The sequence below is a fragment of the Helianthus annuus genome, chromosome 7, assembly GCF_002127325.2.
Source record: "Helianthus annuus cultivar XRQ/B chromosome 7, HanXRQr2.0-SUNRISE, whole genome shotgun sequence".
Lineage (NCBI taxonomy): Eukaryota > Viridiplantae > Streptophyta > Magnoliopsida > Asterales > Asteraceae > Helianthus > Helianthus annuus.
Genome location: NC_035439.2, coordinates 138420672 through 138441463, shown reverse-complemented (window position 1 = coordinate 138441463; position 20792 = coordinate 138420672). Strand labels below are relative to the sequence as shown.

Below are 20792 nucleotides of genomic sequence, written 5' to 3'. Positions count from 1 at the left end.
TGCCATCTATGAAAGAATTAAATCAGCTTTGGCCAGATATTAAAACATTCATGCTTATGATGCACACTTAGCATAGCTTTCGTAATACTTGAATGATAAGTAGATGTATCAAGTCAGCTTTGGCCAGAAATGATATATCAAAAGCTCATTCAAGTTAAGCTATTTCTGGTTTTGTAAAACATTACATTATCTGATTCTGATTAATTAACTAAGTAAATTACAAAACCATTTTTTTTCTTTAGTTCACATTTAAACAGCTTAAAATAATGAGATTGCGAGTCGCAACCACGATCTCGACTAATGACGTTATGGTTGCGAGTCGCAACTACGGTCTCGACTAATCACGTTATGGTTGCGAGTAGCAACCTCATGGTCTCGAGTGATGACGTAATGGTTGCGAGTAGCAACCTCATGGTTGCGAGTGATGACGTTATGGTTGCGAGTAGCAACCTCATGGTTGCGAGTGATGACGTTATGGTTGCGAGTAGCAACCTCATGGTTGCGAGTAGCAACCTCATGGTTGCGAGTAGCAACCTCGCTAACAGCTGTTAATTGTGATATCATAACCGAAAATTCGAAATCTAAGGGATTAAGAGATATTCTTTCCTGTTTTAAGCTGATCTAATTTTGTCAACAGATTTCGAAATTGTAATCTGTTTATCTTTTAACAGTTTTCTAATAAATTTAGAGGATAAAATTAGATCAAAACCAGGAAAACACTTAATAATCCAAATCATATTCCAAATCATAACAGAATTTTCGAATTTTCACATGAACATGATGAACCCTAATCATAAAAATAAAATTCTGGAACCCGAAACCTGAAATTTTTTTTAACACTTCTAAACAGATTTCGGTTGTAAACATAAACCCAGTTAAAATCGAATGAACATATGATTATTTTTTCACGAAAACAAAAATCTCGAGTCGATACTCATGACTCGAAACCGGCTGTTAAGGTTTTAAAGGTTTCAAAATTCCGTTTTCCAAGTTTCAATCCCAGAATTATGGATACGAAAACAGAACTGACTAATCAACATATGCTTTGATACCACATGTTGGTTCAGTTCTGTTTGTTCATGAAGGAAAACAATATAAATCATACCTGTCACAGCAGATAGTGCAGAGGAGAATCCTGTAAGGGAGTTCGACATGCCTGTCATCTTGATCTGGTTCCTCCTTAGGATGCTAACTGATGATGGGGACTTAGAAACCGAAAAGGGTATCGGTTAGGAGAGGAGGTTTCGTGATGATGTTATGGCTAATGGGGTGTGTGAATTGTGTAACTGAGTAACCCTTAAACCTCCACATAACTCTCCTTATATAAGCACCCAGGAGGAAACCTAATTAGTTACTAAGGGTAATATGGTCCATCAACAATTACCAACTAATTAAATAATAGGTTCTAATATATTTTGATCTCTATAATGTAAATGATTAAGATGGCTATAGATTAAATATTAAACATAATATATTTAATCTTACAGGATCCACCACTGATAAGGAGGACAACAAGTTAATTTTACATAATTTTAAGACTATACAACTTTTAAACATATGGTACAATCTTTAAAAATATTGCTAACTTTTGAACCAATTATCCAAACGGTTTTTAAACGGCCATAACTTGTTCATATGTTAATATATTTTGTTTAAAAAAGTTACACCATAAAAACAAGCATTTTATTCTCTTTAGTTTGCAAATAATACTGTTATAGTTTTCTTTTTATATTTTTAAATTACATATTATGTGATTACCGGTGTCTACATTCCCCATTGTATCGTGTGCACTAGGGATGAGCATTTGGTACCGGGTACCGGTACCGGATTTCCTGTAGCGCATTATTTTCGGTAGCTATTCAATACCCACTTTTTGAAGTTTTTGGTACCGGTACCTTCGATTCGGTACGACACCGGTATTTCGCCGATTTTTATCTTCGAATACCGGTATCGTACCTAGCATTCTTGGTACCGATACTGGTACCCATTTTTGGTAATTTTCGATACCGATACAATTACCAAAATCATCCCTAGCACGCACAAGCCTCTAGTATATATACATATAATAATAAAAATGTTTTTTTTTTCTTATATATAGCTGAAATGGTTAAAAGAATTACTCCATTTAACAAGATATTTAAAAATTTAACTGAACTGAAAATAAACCCAAGAAAATTAATTAAAACCTTATGGTGCAACCCAAATCAGTTTTTATTATAAGTGGAAATTACTAAACCTTATGGGACAACCCAAATTAGTTTTTATTATAAGAGGAAATTATTAAATAAATAATCCCTAGTTATTCAAAAATTAGAGTTTTCACCTTCAAATATCATTTATCCGCCGTTGTTTATAAGGCTGTATGAGTCTTCAAACACCTTCAAATATCATTTATCCGCCATTGTTTATAAGGCTGTATAAGTCATCAGAAATAATGTTAATTCATGATCTAATCAAAGAGGCTTTAGATTATACTAGATTTGTTGGTGTTGCGCGTTGCAGCGAAACGGAGCAAATGATAAGATAAAACAAACGTTATTTGAAAAAAGAAGCAACTTGTTTAGAAAGGCAAACTGTCAGAGAATCGGTTTAGTTTATCATCGTACCGTTTTATGATAACAAATAAATAATCTATTTTGAATACATGTTTGTTTTTAACAAAACTTATACGAGAATGTCAGAGGGAAAAAATATCGAATCTAAATTATTAATAAAATATCTAATTAACTAAAAAAAGAAATATGACTTAGAAAAGGAAAAAATAATTATTAAAAATAGAAAATAAATGAGAGACGAAATATGGTTTAAGAAAAGAAAAAAAAATAAAAATATATTAAAAAGTGAAAAGCAAATATAATAATTAAATATTACACTATTAAAATAACAAATAATTAAAAAACTATATCTTATTATAAAATTAAAATTACTATTCATGAATCTTCGTTAACTATATATATATAAATATAATGGAGTCATGGACAAGAGCAAAGGGGCAAAGCCCTACCACGTAGACCACGTAGACGCCACATAGGCCTTGAGGGTTTTGCTCTTCACATCACAAAAGGGGAGGGGTGGTGGAAGGCAATAGGGGAACGGGAAAGGGGCTAAAATGTCAAGTTGGTCAAGAATGGAATAGGGGCAACGCCCATGAGCATCTTACCATTGGAAAGAGGCAACGCCCAAGGGCGGCTGGGTGGTGTGGGTGACATGGATGGGCTTGTCCTCCCCCACCTCGTGTGGTCTTATAGAATTCAAGAAGAGAAAACTCAAAACCTTTTCTCAAACTTAAGGTAGGAGACTCAAAAACAATAATGGCTCAACTTGGTTAGGTAAATATAACTTACCATAATATTAGACAAAACATTAAAACATTTGTAGGACTAAAAATCCATGAACCAATATCTCAACTTCATCGGCCTCTCTCTCTCACTCTTGTTATTCTCGGTTTTGACACAATAATTTTCAAAACTTTAGGACCATCCATTCTTAATCCCATTTTGCTTGGGCCATACCTCCATTTGTAGATTTTGGGACCGCTTGTCCTATGAAACATTAAAAACGAGGTATGTTACTATGAAATCCACCCTCTTATTGGAAAGACATATAACCGCTAAGAAAACAAAACTCATAATTCTCATGACATCACTTATGCAGGGCCGGCCCCAAGGGCTTATGACTCTAGGCAAAGGCCTAGGGCCTCCAAAATCAAGGGCCTCAGAATTTATATTTTGTTTCATATACTACATTAGTTTTGGCCTACATAAACAAAGTGTAAGAGCATTCACATCCAAAGAACTAAATTGTGAGTGTGGGGTTTTTAAAATATAAAGAGCATAAAAAATGGTTGTGAGTGGAGGGGAGAGAAAATGTTACTGTTCATCTGTATATTTGGGGGGACACTGTTCACCCACTATAATTTTTTAATATATATTGAAAGTGGTTGTGAGTGAAGGAGAGAGAAAAATGTAATGATAAAGGTATAAAAATATTATTTAATTGAAAAGGAGAGAGAAAAAGTATTTGTTTTTAGTGGAAATATATTGATATATGTGTTGTTTTTTAGTGGAATGTATGTATAATTTTAGGGGGCTGGATGTGAATGCTCTTAAGGCCCAAATATTAACAGCTCTATTTGTAAAAAAAAAGGGAAACCTTTCTTGCTGTCTCCAACCCCGCACGTGTATCCAAAAATTGGGATCGGATGATTACAGTGGCGGAACCAGAGCTTTTCAACTGGGGGGTCGGAATAATTTTTTTTATATTAGCTAATTTTAAATCAGCTCATTAGTTTTCAAACTTTTCTTTTATCATTATAGCTATTGTATTTAACAAGATGCCCTCTTGGCCATATGTTTTGACTTTCTTTTTATAATCTTTTTCCTTTTTCTAACGACTATAAAGTTTTTATTAAAATGTGAAACTTTAGCAATGAAAAAATATAATCTGGTTATATATTTCTTGATTCAAGATAAAAAAAAAATTATGGAAAAATTAATGGAAAGTAAAAAATCTTAATGAAACTAACTGATAAATTAATGAAAGCATATAATTAAATAATAGAAAGGCATAAACTAAAATCAGTTGTCTTTTTATTTATTATTTGTTAAATAAACGGGTCTCATTTTAACCGAGAGGAATACGGAAATGTCACTGTCAAGTGTATAGTGCATATCTATTAAAATATTATTATATTCTTTTATTAGTAAACCACTTGTTATCTTCCTCATTTCACTTTCTCCACCGCTGATTTACAGATCTCGTCGCCGGCCGCCGGAGTTGCCAAGTGTGCTATTTTTTCACTCATTTCTTCACTTTTAACAGTTGTACAAGATACATTTTGAGGGGTCAAAGTGTCCAGACTATCAAAAGGTGTATTCGTTGCATGTATAGCTTAACATATAAATTTGGCCGGCCGGAGGGTCAACAGACCCTCCGGACCCCCTTGTGGTTCCGCCCCTGGATGATTACCCTCATATGATTGCCCTCAACACCTATTTAATGTTTGCATATGTAGGGTGAGTTTGTATGGCTTGTTTCTATTTTTTGTTGGGTGAATTTGGCTGTTCTAGTGCTCACTTTGTGTTTGCATACCTTTTTTTGAAACAGGAAGAGGGCTTTTAGTTTATATTTTTTGTTGTTTGCATACCTTTTTTGAAAAAAAAAAATTATACAAATTTAAAGGGCCCCCACTTTGTGTTTCGCTTAGGGTCTCCAAAAACATTGTAACGGCTCTGCACTTATGGAACTTGAATTCACACTATTTTAGAAAAAGGGGCCAAATCTGTAAACCAACCTCAAAATAGGGACAAATGGTGATTTTTTTTATATTTTAATTAACATTATTATTTTTTCCTTGTTTTAAAGAACAATACTGTGTCAACTGGAAAACACACCGTCTCATGGATGAGCTGAAAACACCTAGCTAATGGTCAAAGTCGCTTAATCAACAAAAATAAAAAAATAAAAAATAAACCATTGAAAAGACCATCTAAAAACTATTAAATCCCCAAAATTAACATGACATTACGCACATGTAACTAATGTACAAGACACACCATACAAAAACCTTTTGAAAACAACCTTTACTCATGGTTGATCAGAAGCAACAAACCAACAAAAAAAAAACCCTAGAATCATAATGCCAAAAAAAAAAAAAACACACATTTACCCGTGGATGATCTACTTGATTTTATTTTACTTGATTCTGGCGTGATACGCTTTACATTCTAATCGCCAATTCTCATTCTCGTTCCTAAAGAAAAAAGAAAATTACACTCCGATGTATGAGATACCAGCTTTTAAACACAATAAACAAGATCATTTTCGACTTACGTTTGAGTTTGTAATGTAGACGGAATCTTTTATCCTTATCTTTGATTTTAGGGATTGTTGTTTTATCGAAGATGATCTCTCATGAGAGAGGGAACGAGAAGAAATGGCGAGAATAAAGAAATTGATGATCTTTTTATTAAAAACACGATTAATGACCAAAATGTCTCTCCCCTATCAAATCAATCGGTAATTAAAACACAAATATTACAAAAATGCCACTCATCTCAACTATTAATCAAACACATTTGATGGCCAAAAATGCTTCATACACTTTGCAGATGAACCTCACCCTATATGTGTGTGTAGGGTATGGATCCTAATAAAAACACATGCGAATTGAGAACCGTGTGAACGTTTCTAGGCCACACATTTTTCTCTAAGACATTTTTATATATACATATGTGTATATATATTATAATTTTTAATTATACACATGTGTATATTGTCAATTTTTAAATTATACATATGCGTATATGAGGAAACATATATGAACGACAACTTTAAACATGTATTTATACATATGTACACTAGAAAAAAAAAACATATTTAGAATTATTAATTTATTATACATACATATATGTGTTATCAAACATGGATGTATAATACTTATGTTTCAATTTTAATCACGTATATACATATATGTATAGTTAAAAGATTGACATTATACATATGTGTATATATAAAAAAAAGTGACAGAAAACTTGTGCTTTTTCCAAATAAAAAAGCATTTTTTTCGCTTTTTTCATATATTTTCCTAGGAAAAATGTCTTCTCCATAATTGTTCTCAATGTTCTCAATTACCCTAGTGATTCTCACCTGATCCTAACCCTATATTTACAAACCTTTAATCATTTATATCTCCCAAGTATCAAGATCCACCCATCATCACTTGCCACCACCGTCGCCACCTTCCACCACCCACCACACCACCATCGCCACCTTCCACAACCCACCACACCACCATTGCCACCTACCAACATTGTAACCACCACAACTTCAACCACCACCGGCCGCCGCAATCACCAACGCCACCACCATGATCCACTATCACCAACGCCGACATTACTAACCACCATCTAAGACAACTATCGTCACAATCATCGCCACCACTATTAACCAAAAACCCAAATTAAACTTGAAACTAATTAAAAACCCAAAATCAAATAAGATACCCAAAATCAAACGAGAAACCCCACCACCACTTGCCACCACCATCGCCACCGACCAACATTGCAACCTCCACTACTGCCCTACCGATGCAACCACCACACCCCCACCACCACCCGTCGCAATCATCAATGCCACCACCACTATCACCAATGTCGACACCACTAGCCACCATCTCAGACCACTATCGATCGCAATCATCACCACCACCGTTTAACACCAAAAACCCAAAATTAAACTTGCAACTACCTAAAAACCCAAAATCAAACGAGAATCTGTAACCTTTATCGCCACTGGAGCCATAGCAACAACTCCTTTTCTTTTCACCACTAAACCGAACTACCATGGCAACGTCTCCTTCTAAACTGCCGAGTCAACAATATTGGCGGTAGTAGTGGTGGGTGATGGTGGTGGGAGACGTGGTGGGTAGTGGGTGGTAATCTATGGTGGTTATGATGGGGGTTATGCCTGGAAAAAACAAGGGTGATGGTGGTGGAGATGGGTAACGGTGGTCGGTGGTGGAGATTGTAGAGAGAAAAGGAGAGTGGAGAGAGAGAGTTAGAGAGAGAGAGAGAGCGGGGTGGGGGTTGGGTGGGTTTATATTATAAAAATAAAAATATTTTGTTTATAAAATAAGCAGATAAAGTAAATGAGTTAAAGAAAAACAAAATGAATAGGTAAAATGACCAAAATGCCCCTAACTTAACGTTAAAAAGTGATGTGGTTAGCGAAATAGATGAAAATGAAAAAAAAAAAATACAAACGTTAGGGACACAAATGATAAAAAAAACATTTTAGACTGAAATGAGAAATCTGACCAAACCATAAAAACTAAAAATGACAATTTAATCCGTTTAAAAAGATATATAAGAATTTAACTAAACTAGAAACAAACCAATTTTTTTTAAAAGCTTATGGTGAACCCAAATCAATTTTTAGTACAAGTGCAAATTACAAAATAATCCTTGGTTATTCAAAGTTTACAATTTTCACTTTCAAATATCATAAATATCGTTAATGTACTATTATTTATATTGCTGAGTTTAGTCTCTCCAAAAATAATGTTGATTCAAGATCTAATTAAAGAGACCTCTATCCTTAAAGTAACCAATTTCATAGAATTGGACAACAGAAAACTCAAACCTTTCTCAAACTTAAAGGTAGGAGACTCAAGACTACTAATGGCTCAACTTGATTCAATAAATCTAGCTTACTGTAACACTAAACAATAAAACAATCGTAGGACTAAAGAAACCATGCACCAAATACATCAACTTCTTCACGCCCTCTCTCACATGTTATTCTCGGCTTTATTTGACATATCAATTTCCAAACTTTATGACCATCTGTCGCTAACCCCATTTCGCTTGGCTCATTCCTCCATTTGTATAGTTTGGGACCGCTTCTCCTACAAAACATTAAAAACGAGGTATAGTACTATGAAATCCACCCTCTTGTTGGAAAAACATATAACCACAAAGAACACAAAATCACTTATTGAGTTATTGGACTTGAATAATAAACACTATTTTAGAAAAGGGACCAAATCTATAAATCAACCTCAAAACAGGGACAAAAAGTTAACTTTTTATTTTTAATTTTATAACAACATTAATATTTTTTTTTTCTTATTTTAAAGAACAAAGACCAAGATTCACGCGCCACCATCGAGGAGTAGGATACAGCTTGATCTCTGTCAAGAAACCGAGCATGTCCGACTGACACCTTCCAACTCACAATACTTTTTTCACAAACCCTCAACTCTTCCACCTTGTTCATAATTCTAGAGAGAGAAACACTGTGTGTTTGTGTGTGAGAGAGAAACATAGCAAAAGGGTGTCTCTATCAAACAATCTTTGTTAGTTCTGATGAAAGGGGATGGAGGAAAGATGGTAATCAAGTCCAAATTGAAGTGGGTAGGCTTAGTTGGACTTGTACTCTCTGCTTTATCTCTTTTCACTCACTTTCTTCTTGCAAGATATTCCTACACAGATGACAACCTCACTGAGTATCAAGCTATTACCATTTTCTCTTGGAGACCTATCTTTCAGAATGCAGATCTTTCACCCAATGTAATCTTGCTCATAACCCACTTTCAAGATCTCATTTTTTTGTTAAAAGTTCATGTCTTTTCAGTGAATTTTTCATTTTTGGTGAATCTTGTTTATAGGGTTTAGTGGTTTTGAGTAAAAAGATGGGATTTTTAGTATTTGTTGAAGTCTATGTTTGGATTTCTTGTATGTCTGGTTGTGAATTTTGCATTTTTGATGAATCTTGTTTTAGGGTTTGGTGGTTTTGAGTAAAAAAGATGGAATTTTTTAAAATTTGACTAAGTCAATGTTTGTATTTCTTGTATGTTTGATTGTGAATTTTTGAAATTTGATGAATCTTGTTATAGGTTTAGTGGTTTTGAGTAAAAAGATGGGATTTTTAGTGTTTGTGGAAGTCAATGTTTGGGTTTCTTGTATGTCTAGTTGTGAATTTTGCATTTTTAATGAATCTTGTTATAGGGTTTACTGATTTTGAGTAAAAAAAGATGGAATTTTTTAAAATTTGACTAAGTCAATGTTTGTATTTCTTGTATGTCTGATTGTGGATTTTTGAAATTTGATGAATCTTGTAACAGGTTTAGTGATTTTGAGTAAAAAGATGGGATTTTTACTGTTTCTGGAAGTCGGGTTTCGTGTATGTCTAGTTGTGAATTATGCATTTTCGATGAATCTTGTCAGTGGCGAAGCTTGAATTTTTCGGCCCGGGGGGGGGGGGGGAACGTATATACCCACAAATTTCTATACGAAAACTACATATATAACACTACTGAGCGAAAAATTCGGTGGGGCGGGCGCCCCTCCCCGCCCCTCCTCCCCGCCCCTCGTATCCTTCGCCCCTGAATCTTGTTACAGGGTTTACTGATATTGTCTAAAAAGATGGGATTTTTAGTGTTTGTGGAAGTCAATGTTAGGGTTTCTTGTATGGGATTTTGATGATTGAAAATGGAATGTTGGTTGATTTTGTGATTTGATTGTTGTGCAGAGTAAATTGCATAGAAGACTGTGGGGGCCTGTTAGGCGGCTTGAATCGTTACAGCCTCATGCTAAACCTAGACAACACTATGCAGGTTTGTTTGTTTTATGTTTGAAATTGCAGAATTTTGTTTGGTTTGGCTGTTTTTTTTTTTTTTTTTTTTTTTTTTTTTTTTTTTTTTTGTGTGTGTGTCAAGTGTTTTAGTGATTAAGAATGTGATACTTATTCTAATTCTGTTCCTTTATCAGTTCCAGTTTCCGAGTCAGATAGATTCATTTTCGTACGGATACGTGGAGGCTTTCACGAGATTAGGAGTTCAGTGAGTATATTTTTCAGAACCGTCAAGTTCAACACGATATACATCTTTTTGTTTATTTGATCATAAAAAAGGTTACCCTTTTGTAGATATGTGATGCTGTTGTTATTGCTCGGCTCCTCAATGCTACACTTGTGATTCCCGAGATTCAGTCAACGACAAGCAGCAAGGGAATCAGGTCCATTATACACTTTCATTGATTAATATTTTCAAAAGGGCATGTTCGTAAATACTGAAAATCGGATTTGAGTTAATAGCCAAAATGGTCCCTGAGGTTTGCTTACTTTTGCCACTTTAGTCCAAAATCCAAAATTTTTAAATCAGGGTCCCTGAGGTTTGCATTTTGTTGCCATTTTAGTCCAAATTTCAAAACCCCCCTTTTTTTTACTGTTGCAACCAGCCTATTTTGTCCTTTTGCGCAGGGGTATTCTGGGTTCTTGATCTGAGTTTGTTACAATAACTCATAAAAATGACCAAAATACCCCTGCACAAAAGGACAAAATAGGCTGGTTGCAACAGTCAAAAAAGGGAGTTTTTGAAATTTGGACTAAAATGGCAACAAAATGCAAACCTCAGGGACCCAGATTTAAAAATTTTGAATTTTGGACTAAAGTGGCAAAAGTGAGCAAACCTCAGGGACCATTTTGGCTATTAACTCATCGGATTTATATGTTTTTCAGTGCTCAGTTTAAGAGTTTTCCTTACCTTTACAACGAGGATCATTTCATGGAAGCATTAGCAAATGATATCACAGTAGTAAAGACGCTTCCCAAAAGCCTCAAAGGAGCTAGAAGAAAGAAAGAAATCCCTTCGTTTAAAGTCGTCAACTCGCAATCTCCGTATTATTATTTACATCATGTTCTCCCGGTTTTGAAACGCCACTCGGTGGTTGAGCTTGTTGTTTCTGATGGTGGATGCTTGCAGGTAATATCATTACTGTGATTTTATGTATATATTTAATTATTTATTTAAATTTACAAAAAAAAAAGTGATGAACTTGTTGCTTAATAAGCATATCTTTAAGATTGAATTCAATATTCACGTTTCGGTGATTGTGGTGTGTATTCCAAAGGCAATACTTCCTCCAGATCTTGAGGAATATCAACGGCTGAGATGTCGTGTTGCATTTCATGCTTTAAGCTTCCGTCAAGAGGTTCAAGAATTGGCAACCAAGATTTTACATAGGTCAGTTGTCAAGTACCAATTTTTATGGTTTGTACTATTACATAGGGGTGGTAAACGTGTAGTGTTCGTGGGTTGGCGGGTCGAACCTGACACGTACAAATATATATAAAACAGTTACGTTTAAAATATAGGTTGATGTCTATTTCTATTTTAATTTTTAGATTTTAGCATAAAACACTCAATTATTTTAAGTTACGATATATATTTCAATAAAATTAAAAATATAATCTTTTAAACGGGTCAACCAGGACCCAACCCGTTTAGCAAAAATGTTGAGGATTCAACCTGAAACTGACCCAAACTCGCGAATTTCATGTTTGTATCATATAAGGGGTTAATCCTAATCGAAGTTGAAGTGAGTTCAAGATAATTCAAATGGTTGAAGATAAAGTTGGTTTATTTATTAGAGTAAATTACGTTTTTGGCCCCTGTGGTTATATCACTTTTACTATATTAGCCCAAAATAAGAATTTTTAACATATCTGCCCCCATGGTTTCTATAACTAACCATTTTGGCCCCTAACTCTAGAGATCATGGGGGCCAAAATGGTTAGTTATAGAGACCATGAGGGCTAAAATGGTTAGTTATAGAGACCATGGGGGCAGATATGTTAAAAATTCTTATTTTAGGCTAATATAGTAAAAGTGATATAACCACAGGGGCCAAAAACGTAATTTACTCTATTGTTATTATTTAGTTATTGGGTCTAGATACGCATTAGTATTTTATTTAATGGGATATGTTTATCTAGTTTGGGTTTAATAATTATTTAACTGGTGTTGAGTCATAGTAGGTTTGAGTTTAGTTTGGTATAAATAGATGGTTAAGGTTATTGTAATTGGTGTGCTTTGGTTTATTATAAAAGAGCCAAATGAGTTCGTTCAATCTCGTGTTTGTGTGTGTTTGATCAAGGGCCTGATTTTCCAACATCATAAACGCACACCCTAGTACGTACAACCAGGAAATAAGCCTTTGTTGGCCTAAATATTTATTATTCATGGATTAGGCTGCTTTAAAGGCTGCTTCGGGTAAAGTGATCAAGCATGAGAAAGCGTGCCTTGACAACCAGCACGTGTTTATCCCATTTGCTTTTGATACTTTTGGTTTTTTGGCACCAGAGGCTGTGGACCTACTTAGTCGAGTTCAAAGGGTCATGCATAGTAATGTTATGACCCTGAGATCTATGGACGTAGTTTTTAAAAGGCTTAGTTTTGCTATTCAAAAAGGGGTAGCGGTGCAGCTTGTTGCCCGTTTACCAACTATCTCGATGTAAATCATGGATCTAAATCATTCCTAATTCATGGTCATTAGGTTAAGGGCTCCAGGAAGGCCATTTATAGCATATGACCCAGGGATGACAAGAGACGCTTTAGCATATTATGGTTGCGCTGAACTCTTCCAGGTACGCGATAACAGTATATTTGAATTTTTTCCTCTCTGTAATAGTTCACGCTTTGCGACTCATTGTTGTGTGTATGAAGGATGTGCATACTGAACTTATTCAGCACAGACGGTTATGGATGCTCAAACGCGGTATCGTCAAGGGAAATCTTACCGTGGATTCAAACGCGCAACGCCTTAACGGTTCTTGTCCACTTATGCCGGAAGAGGTAATTGTTTTAAAGTGATTCACTTGTTTGACTTTCTTCGACATATACGTGACATTTTCGTTTCCAGATTGGTATCATCCTTCGTGCATACGGGTATTCATGGGACACGATAATCTACATATCGGGAGGAGAAGTGTTCGGTGGTCAAAAGAAACTAATCCCATTTCACGCAATGTTCGAAAACGTTGTCGATAGGACATCCCTTACAACACCTTGGGAATTAAACAAAATATACGGCCGTGAAGCCAACCTTGTCGACAAATACCCGAAAACCCCACCATCTGCCGAGCAAGAAACGAAAAAAGATACATGGAAAACGTCGGGTCAACGCCCACGGCCGCTGCCGCCACCTCCCGCCAGGCCAAAGTCGTATAACATCGAAGGGTGGTGGGGTTGGGTGGCTGAGAGCGATAACGAGCCCGAGAGTACTGTGATTGAGCTGAGGACTAATGCCCATAAACTTCTTTGGGAAGCCATTGATTACGTGGTGTGCGTTGAAGCTGACGTGTTTGTTCCGGGCTTTGATCGCGACGGTAAGGGAAGGCCTAGTTTCGCGAGTTTGGTGATGGGGCATAGGTTGTATCAATCGGCTACCGCTAAATCGTTTATGCTCGACAGGTAATTAACAGCTGCATTTGACATTTCGACTCTACTAACTGCTTACATCTTGATTTGATTCATACAGGAAAGAGATTGCGAAACGTATGGAAGAAATAAGCGACCATTTATACGAATTCAACCAGACGTGGATCAAATCAGTGCGAAATCACCTACGTAAAAGCTTGGTTGACGGATTAACCGAAGAGTCAAAAATATCAAAGTCGTTATCTTTTCTCTCTTTCCCAGTTCCCGAATGTGCTTGCCTGAGATCGAACCCGAACGGTGCGTCATCTCGCACGTCTGCTTCCCAACTGCCGTTAGCTCTTAAAGTTGCACCTTCATGTCCTGCTTGGATGGGTAAAGACGTAATTTCTCGTTCTGCGGACAAGGAAAACGAAGACGATCTTGACGAGGATGATGATTCGGGGACTTTTAGTTTGTTTTTCCGGCAAAGTGGCGGCGGTTCTAGCAACAGAAATGCGGTGAGTAATGGTGGCGGCAGAGGTGGTGGAGAGATGATGAGCAGCAAAGAAGAGACTCAGATGGAAGATCAAGAAGAAATGGAGGGCGGCGATCGATAGAAGTTAAGAGAGCGTCTAGTTGTAGCCTAACTTTAGTTATTTGTAATCTTGTACAGTTGGAACATAACATATTGCTGTTTAGACTGTTCTAGTTTGTATGCACAGTTTGACTTTTGATGTCAAAGCTGTTGTCTTCCAATTTTAAATCGATATAAGTTATTTATACTTTTATAGATATTTTTTTTTGGTAGTGAAGAGAAACACCTCTTAAAAGCCATTTATTGCCCGCTTTATAGGACTTGAACCCGCACCGGTTTAGTGAAGATAAACATCCGGTGTGCCATCGGCTAAACTTGTATATCTAATGCTTACAATGGTGTAAACAAGCCTAGAGACTCGGAAGCTACTCTGTTAAAAGCTTAAATGAGTCGATCCTTAACGAGCCGAGGTCAAGTCTCAGATACAACTTTGTTTAGTTATCGAGCCTGAACTTGAGCTTGTAATATAAAGCTCATATAGGCAGTGCCGGCTTTGATGATGTGCGGGGAGGACCTCCGCACAAGGCCCGTGATTTCGAGAGGCACGCGATTTAAAAAAATCCGATATGTATATGTTATTTTTTTAAATAGTAAACACATACCAATTCCAATATAGGACCATTTACAAATAATTTTTTATGGTTTAGAATTTAGCCTACTTGAAATTAGGTTTATTGAGCCAATACTAATTTGATTATTATTTTTTAAATAATAATAAAACATTACGGAAGCAGGGGCACAACTTTATAGGGGGGGGGGACCCCCCGAACTTTTCGCTCAGAAGTGTCCGATATGTAGTTTTCGTATAGAATTTTTTAGGTATATACGTTTTCGACCCCCAGTCGGAAATCTCAAGCTTCGCCACTGTACGGAAGGGCATATTTTTTCAAGCTCAAACAGAGTACGTGAATTCTCGAAGACGCCTCTGTGTATAGGCTAACAAAATTTAGTCTTTTTATATATATTATAATGACAATTAGTTATCGAGCCCGAGCTCGATCTTGTAATATAATACAAAGCTCATTTAACCTAACAAAATGCAGTCTTTCTATATATATTATAATGACAATGATGGTTATAACTCAATCCTAAAATGTCCAAGTCGGTTTCAACTTAGGCCCATATGATTTAAACTAATCACATTGGTAAGCTGAGCTTTGGCTCGTTCAAACGATATTGAAGCGAGCTCAAGCTGGGCTTTTAGTTCGTTTGAGATTGTTCTCAAAACAGCTCGAACCGAGACGAGTTCGAGCTCAAACAAGTAGACTCAAACCGAGCTGAGCCAAGCCCGGCCCGGCTCGTATACATCCCTAAATGCCTACATTCATTCTTAACAAACCACATGAAAAATGCCATATATTTGACCTCAAAACTTGCCAGACATGAAAATTCATAAAGTACCCAAAACAATAAACTGTATGTAACCAATAGCAAGAAGTATACAACAACTTTTAATGGAAAGTTTCTGAAAATTTGAATCCCCATCCTGCCCTCAAAAACTGATCTCGAACCGCAAAACACAAACGGTCTTCGTTTGGGACAGATGGTGTTGTCTCGACTCTTGAGCAGACGGACAAGAACCATGGTCAGGTAGCCGATGTCTATGACCACGTTTAGGCCATAACGAACGTTCAGGTTATAACAAAGCGACCAAAACTACCACCTTTAGTACATAGAAGCATCAAACCGTGGCTCATAGAAACAGACCTGACTGTTATACGTCTGTAACGCACAACCGGTAATCCAAGACCACACCTTTTTATCAACATCAAAGATCAAGCCTTTCCCTTGATTCCAAGACGTAAAACATATCAAATTATCTTGCCCAAAACACTCGAATCTCTCAGCCGATAACCTCAAGAGCGCTCTAAAGTACCTTGGCGGCATTCTACTTATTTCAATCCAAATCACTTTTGCGTGATCCAACTCCCAAATTCTCATACTTTGTAGATTACTATAAAGACCGATTCTTCCAACCAAAAACAGACGCTTTTGCGTCCCCGCAACCAAATACCCGTCTAGTAAAGATCGTGGGAACTTTGCAGGTATATGTTCCCAATACCCTGCATCCAACCGATACATCATCAAACCGAGAGGCGAAATCGTTTCCATGTACAGTCTCGAGTCACAAAATGCCATCTTTGATGAGCAAAGATTGACAGCGGGCATCGTCTGGTGAAGCGACCAGCTGTCGAGCGTTGAATCATATACCTCAGTCGGTAGCGATTTGTCGCCGTATATATCACTCGCTGCAATGACCTTGAAAGACCGTTTCTTTCTATCGACAACCATAATCAACTGTCTTTGTTGGTTATAATGCATACTCGGTAGCGTTCTCCAACTTTGCGTGAGGGGGTTACAGATTAACGTTCTGAAAGTTAAACCGTCAAGACCCGAGAAACAAACAAGCCCACCCGACGATCCAACCAGCCAATACGCCCACTGCGGTAAAAACGTAAAAGGGATTTTATACCATTGTTTCAACGGCAAGCTAAAAACCGAGCAATGTGGCGTTTGACCCGTTTGTGAATTCTTCCAAAACGTAAGAAGGCAAGGCCCGTGCGACGGAACTTGCGAATGAAACTTAAGAAACCCGTTATCCTGCAAGATCAAATTCCACCTCTTACAAACGGAACGAAGACGGAATATCATAAAAGGCGGAACCCTAGCTAGTATCTCATTCAACAGATCTTCCGGTAACATAGCCCATATATTATCTTCCATATGAACAACAACATCAGGGTGTGGAGCCTTGGCAAATGTAGCAACCATTTCCTCATCTAAACCTCTTGGTTTTGTCTTGATCACCTTCTGTCTAGACGGGCTAACGTTCCGATACCCTAGCCCCCGGCCTATCGGGCTCGTGTTTCTCGAACTACTTGAACTAGTTCCCCCAAAATAACTCAATTGTCTCCCCTCATCTTGTTCATGAGAAGCCTCACCTAACCCTACAACCATCTTTTCAAAACCCTAAAATTCTAAAAACAACAATTGATAACTAATGCTTCAAATCAATAACTAACAAACTACAATCTTGAGTATTAAAGGTGGAATCTTTTTGCATATAAGAAGATCTAATGAGTTGAGTTAACTCGGTTGTGAGTTGAAACAAGAAGCCCTAGATTTGCAGATGTGTAATGGGATTTCTTTGCGAAACAGGTAGGCACATCGGATCGAATAGAAAATAAAAAGGAAAGTGAGAGGTTGACATGTTATCAATCGGATGTTACCTTTGATGATGAAATGTTGAATATTTCTGTTGAAGGTTATCTGGTTATGGAGTTTGTTCATCAATAGGAAACCCTAACCTAGGCTTGGTTCTTTGTTTATTTGGCTTTTCAGAACTCAAAACCAGTTGTGTATTTATTTTTATTTATGGGTAGTATTTTTCGGGTCCTAAGCAGCCTTTGTCAGTTCATTTTATTCTATATGGGCCGTATAATCTTATATGGCTCGTATTAACCTAGGGCTGTTCAAAAAGCTCACGGCTCGGAGCTCGCTCGGATTTAGCTCGGAAAAAGCTCGCTCGATTTGGCTCGGTTTAAAAGTGAGCCGAGCCGGCTCGGCTCGGTTAGAAAGTGAGCCTAGCTCGGCTCGGCTCGTAACGAGCCAAGCTGTCTCGGTTTGGCTCGCTTTATAGCTCGGCTCGGTTTAGCTCAAATTATTTTACTTATAATAAGTTTTAATTTTATATACATTATAATATATTACAAAAAAACTGATTATTATTTACATGTATATAGGTTTGTAATTTGATATTTATGGCATATTTGAAGATTGATTACCATACTAATGAACTAATATTCTATTTTATTGAAATTAAAACTTATTTTGCGTTGTTAAACTTGATTTTGGTTTGAATTGTATTAGGTTGAACTTATTTTGAATATACTCTTTTAAATTATTGAATAATATTTTAGGCTATTAAATTTTAAGAGGTATATATATATATTTTTTTTTTATAAAATCGAGCCAAACCAAGCCGAGCCGAGCTAGCTCGGTTTAAAACCAAGCCGAGCCCGAGCTTAGATTTTCAGCTCGGTTTCAAATCCGAGCCGAGCCGAGCCAGCTCGGTTTATAATCGAGCCGAGCCCGAGCTTGGCTTGGCTCGGCTCGGCTCGGCTCATGAACAGCCCTATATTAACCATGTTAGAATAAGATTATAGTGTGGTCGTATATATATTATACGACAATGTTATACGGGTCATATATACCTATACAACCCGTATACAATGAATTTCGTTTATTTTATTGTTTTATTACTATTTGACGCGACGTATTATTCCTCGATTCACATGCGAGTAGATGTAAGATTCTCTGATTCGATGTTATATTCCTCGATTCTTGTGCGAGTTATGTGATTAGACGTTAGCTTCCTCGATATTCGTGCGAGTTATTTGATTCGACGTTAGATTCCTCGATTCGCGTGTTAATCATTTGAAACGATGTAATATTACGTAAAATTCTCTATATTAAACGACACTAATTTCATTCATTTTCATTCAACTTCTGTTCGTTTCTTATATTTTTCTCTGTATTCAAATTATTTACGCTATAATGTCGGGTTGTGGTGACTTTTTAAATATGTTTGATAACGAGGCGAATCAGGGGAGTTATTATAACAATCAAGATAACAAAGCGAGCGTGTTTGATCTGAATGCTCCGTTCGATCCCAGTCTTGCGTCTGATGCATGTCAGGATACTTGGGGTTTGGATGCCTTTCAGCCTAATTATGCTCGTTATTATCCATCGCAACACCCAATTAATTTTGAAGCCCCTCCTATTAGTGTTGGACCGCCGACTGATAGTTCTAATTCTCCTCCCATAAGTGGTGGACCGCCCGAGGGTCCAAATGCTGACCAGGAACCTAGTGAGTTTCAAAACAAGCAGGTATAACATTTAATTATACGTTTATTTGTTGTACGTTAACTATTTTAGTGTTTTTACGTTTGATGTTGTTTTTATTAAAATCTTAGATTAGAGTTGCTCAACGGGTCGTGTTCGCTGGTTGGTGGGTTCAAGCCGACCTGAACTTGAAAATTTTACACAAACCCGAACCCGACCCGAACCCGAAAATCGTATCACACATAAGAACCCGAACACGACCCGAAGTTTCATGGGTTGACCCGAACACGACCCATTAAATCCGAATTTTTTAATTTTTTTTTTCTGAAATTAATATATTAAAGTTAAAATTTACTTAAAAAACACAAATATATATATATATATATAAAGGTTAACATACAAAAAGCCTTATCGTACATTAACATACGCGACGCCCGTAACCATCCGATCAGGTATGTAATCACGCATGGAACAGTTTTTTTTGATAATCACGCATGGGAGTCACAAATCACGCATGGAACCCTAATAAATCACGCATGGGAGCCTTTGTTATACAAATCACGCACGTTGTATGTTAATCACGCACGTTGTAATCTTGTCGCGTACGTTAACGTACATTTAGGCTTTTTGTACATTATACTTTCTCTCTCTCTATATATATATATATAATATCATATTTAAATTATAAAATATATGTTAATTTCTCTTTTTAAGTTATAATCATGGCATAAAAATACACACCCCATTTAATTTATGACGTAAAATATATTGTAAAAAATATAATATAGTATAAATGTGTAATGGGTCAACCCGCCAACCCGACCATGTTGACCCGAACCCGACCCGTTAACCCAAACGGGTTCGGTCGCAGGTTCAACCTGGAACTGACCCGAACCCGTTTATACTAAAACTAAACCGATGGGTTAATCATTTGAGTTAATCATTAATTGACACATATACGTGTTTTCGTTAGAAATTCGCTAGCATGGATGAATTGGTAGAATGGTATAGAGACGTCGGACGCGAAAATGGCTACGCCCTCGTCACCAAACGCACCATCTACGATAAAACCCCAAGTGGCCAGCCGTTAAAAATTTGGCTTACGTGTGATTGTGCCGGCGAGTACAAATCAACAACCACGGTCAGACGCAGCGGGACCAGGAAAACCGGTTGCAAGTTCCAACTGATCGGGACATACAGAAATAAGTTAGGTTATTGGGATCTAAGGTTTGAGGAAGCTAAACATAACCACGAACCATTTCTGTATCCAGAGGGTCATCCTTCCCTAATGAGGCTGACTCCATCGGAAGAGAGGATGGTGGAGCAAATGACGCATCAGAACATAAAACCACGAGACATTCTTGCTGCCATTAAAGAACAGAACCCCCATAATGTCTCAACAAGAAACACCATATACAACGCTCGGGCCAAATTGGGTCGAATGTGTTAGTGCATTTATGTCTATCGCCTCCGTCAATCCGATTCGTAGCTGAAATAGAAGAATTTACGTGCTTATATTGTAATAGTTAGAGATATCTAGGAAAAGGCAAGGTGGCATTTTTGTAATAATGAGGAATCTCATTAAAGCCCCTTGGTCTATAAATAGGAAGCTTAGATGTTAAGTTTAGGACTTTTGCCACATTAGAGAGTTGG

At 36.8% G+C, this 20792-nt stretch overlaps 3 protein-coding genes across 3 annotated transcripts; 2 read left to right on the top strand and 1 right to left on the bottom strand.

Annotated features, from left to right (window-relative positions):
- Positions 1-8638: 8638 nt before the first annotated feature.
- On the top strand, positions 8639-14491 carry LOC110868736 (O-fucosyltransferase 27). The gene is made up of 10 exons (XM_022117981.2): positions 8639-9071; positions 10033-10117; positions 10272-10342; positions 10429-10517; positions 11020-11263; positions 11412-11524; positions 12837-12927; positions 13007-13135; positions 13203-13753; positions 13821-14491. The coding sequence occupies exons 1-10, from the start codon at positions 8868-8870 to the stop codon at positions 14314-14316; spliced, it is 2073 nt and encodes a 690-aa protein (XP_021973673.1). The 5' UTR covers positions 8639-8867; the 3' UTR covers positions 14317-14491.
- Positions 14492-15637: 1146 nt separating this feature from the next.
- Positions 15638-17648, bottom strand: LOC110868737 (F-box/kelch-repeat protein At5g15710). The gene has a single exon (XM_022117982.2). The coding sequence runs from the start codon at positions 17250-17252 to the stop codon at positions 15960-15962; it is 1293 nt and encodes a 430-aa protein (XP_021973674.1). The 5' UTR covers positions 17253-17648; the 3' UTR covers positions 15638-15959.
- A 1203-nt stretch (positions 17649-18851) lies between these two features.
- Positions 18852-20589, top strand: LOC110867000 (PKS-NRPS hybrid synthetase CHGG_01239-like). Its single transcript, XM_022116148.1, has 2 exons — positions 18852-19184; positions 20113-20589. Exons 1-2 carry the CDS (start codon positions 18852-18854, stop codon positions 20587-20589), a joined length of 810 nt encoding a protein of 269 aa, XP_021971840.1.
- The last annotated feature ends 203 nt before the right edge of the window (positions 20590-20792 follow it).

Coding starts and splice junctions, on each gene's coding strand:
- LOC110868736 (XM_022117981.2), top strand. CDS start 8,868: ATGAAAGGGGATGGAGGAAAGATGGTAATCAAGTCCAAATTGAAGTGG. Junction 11,264..11,411: donor CTGATGGTGGATGCTTGCAG/GTAATATCATTA, acceptor TGTATTCCAAAG/GCAATACTTCCTCCAGATCT. Junction 12,928..13,006: donor GTTGCGCTGAACTCTTCCAG/GTACGCGATAAC, acceptor GTGTGTATGAAG/GATGTGCATACTGAACTTAT.
- LOC110868737 (XM_022117982.2), bottom strand. CDS start 17,252: ATGGTTGTAGGGTTAGGTGAGGCTTCTCATGAACAAGATGAGGGGAGA.
- LOC110867000 (XM_022116148.1), top strand. CDS start 18,852: ATGTCGGGTTGTGGTGACTTTTTAAATATGTTTGATAACGAGGCGAAT. Junction 19,185..20,112: donor GTGAGTTTCAAAACAAGCAG/GTATAACATTTA, acceptor TGTTTTCGTTAG/AAATTCGCTAGCATGGATGA.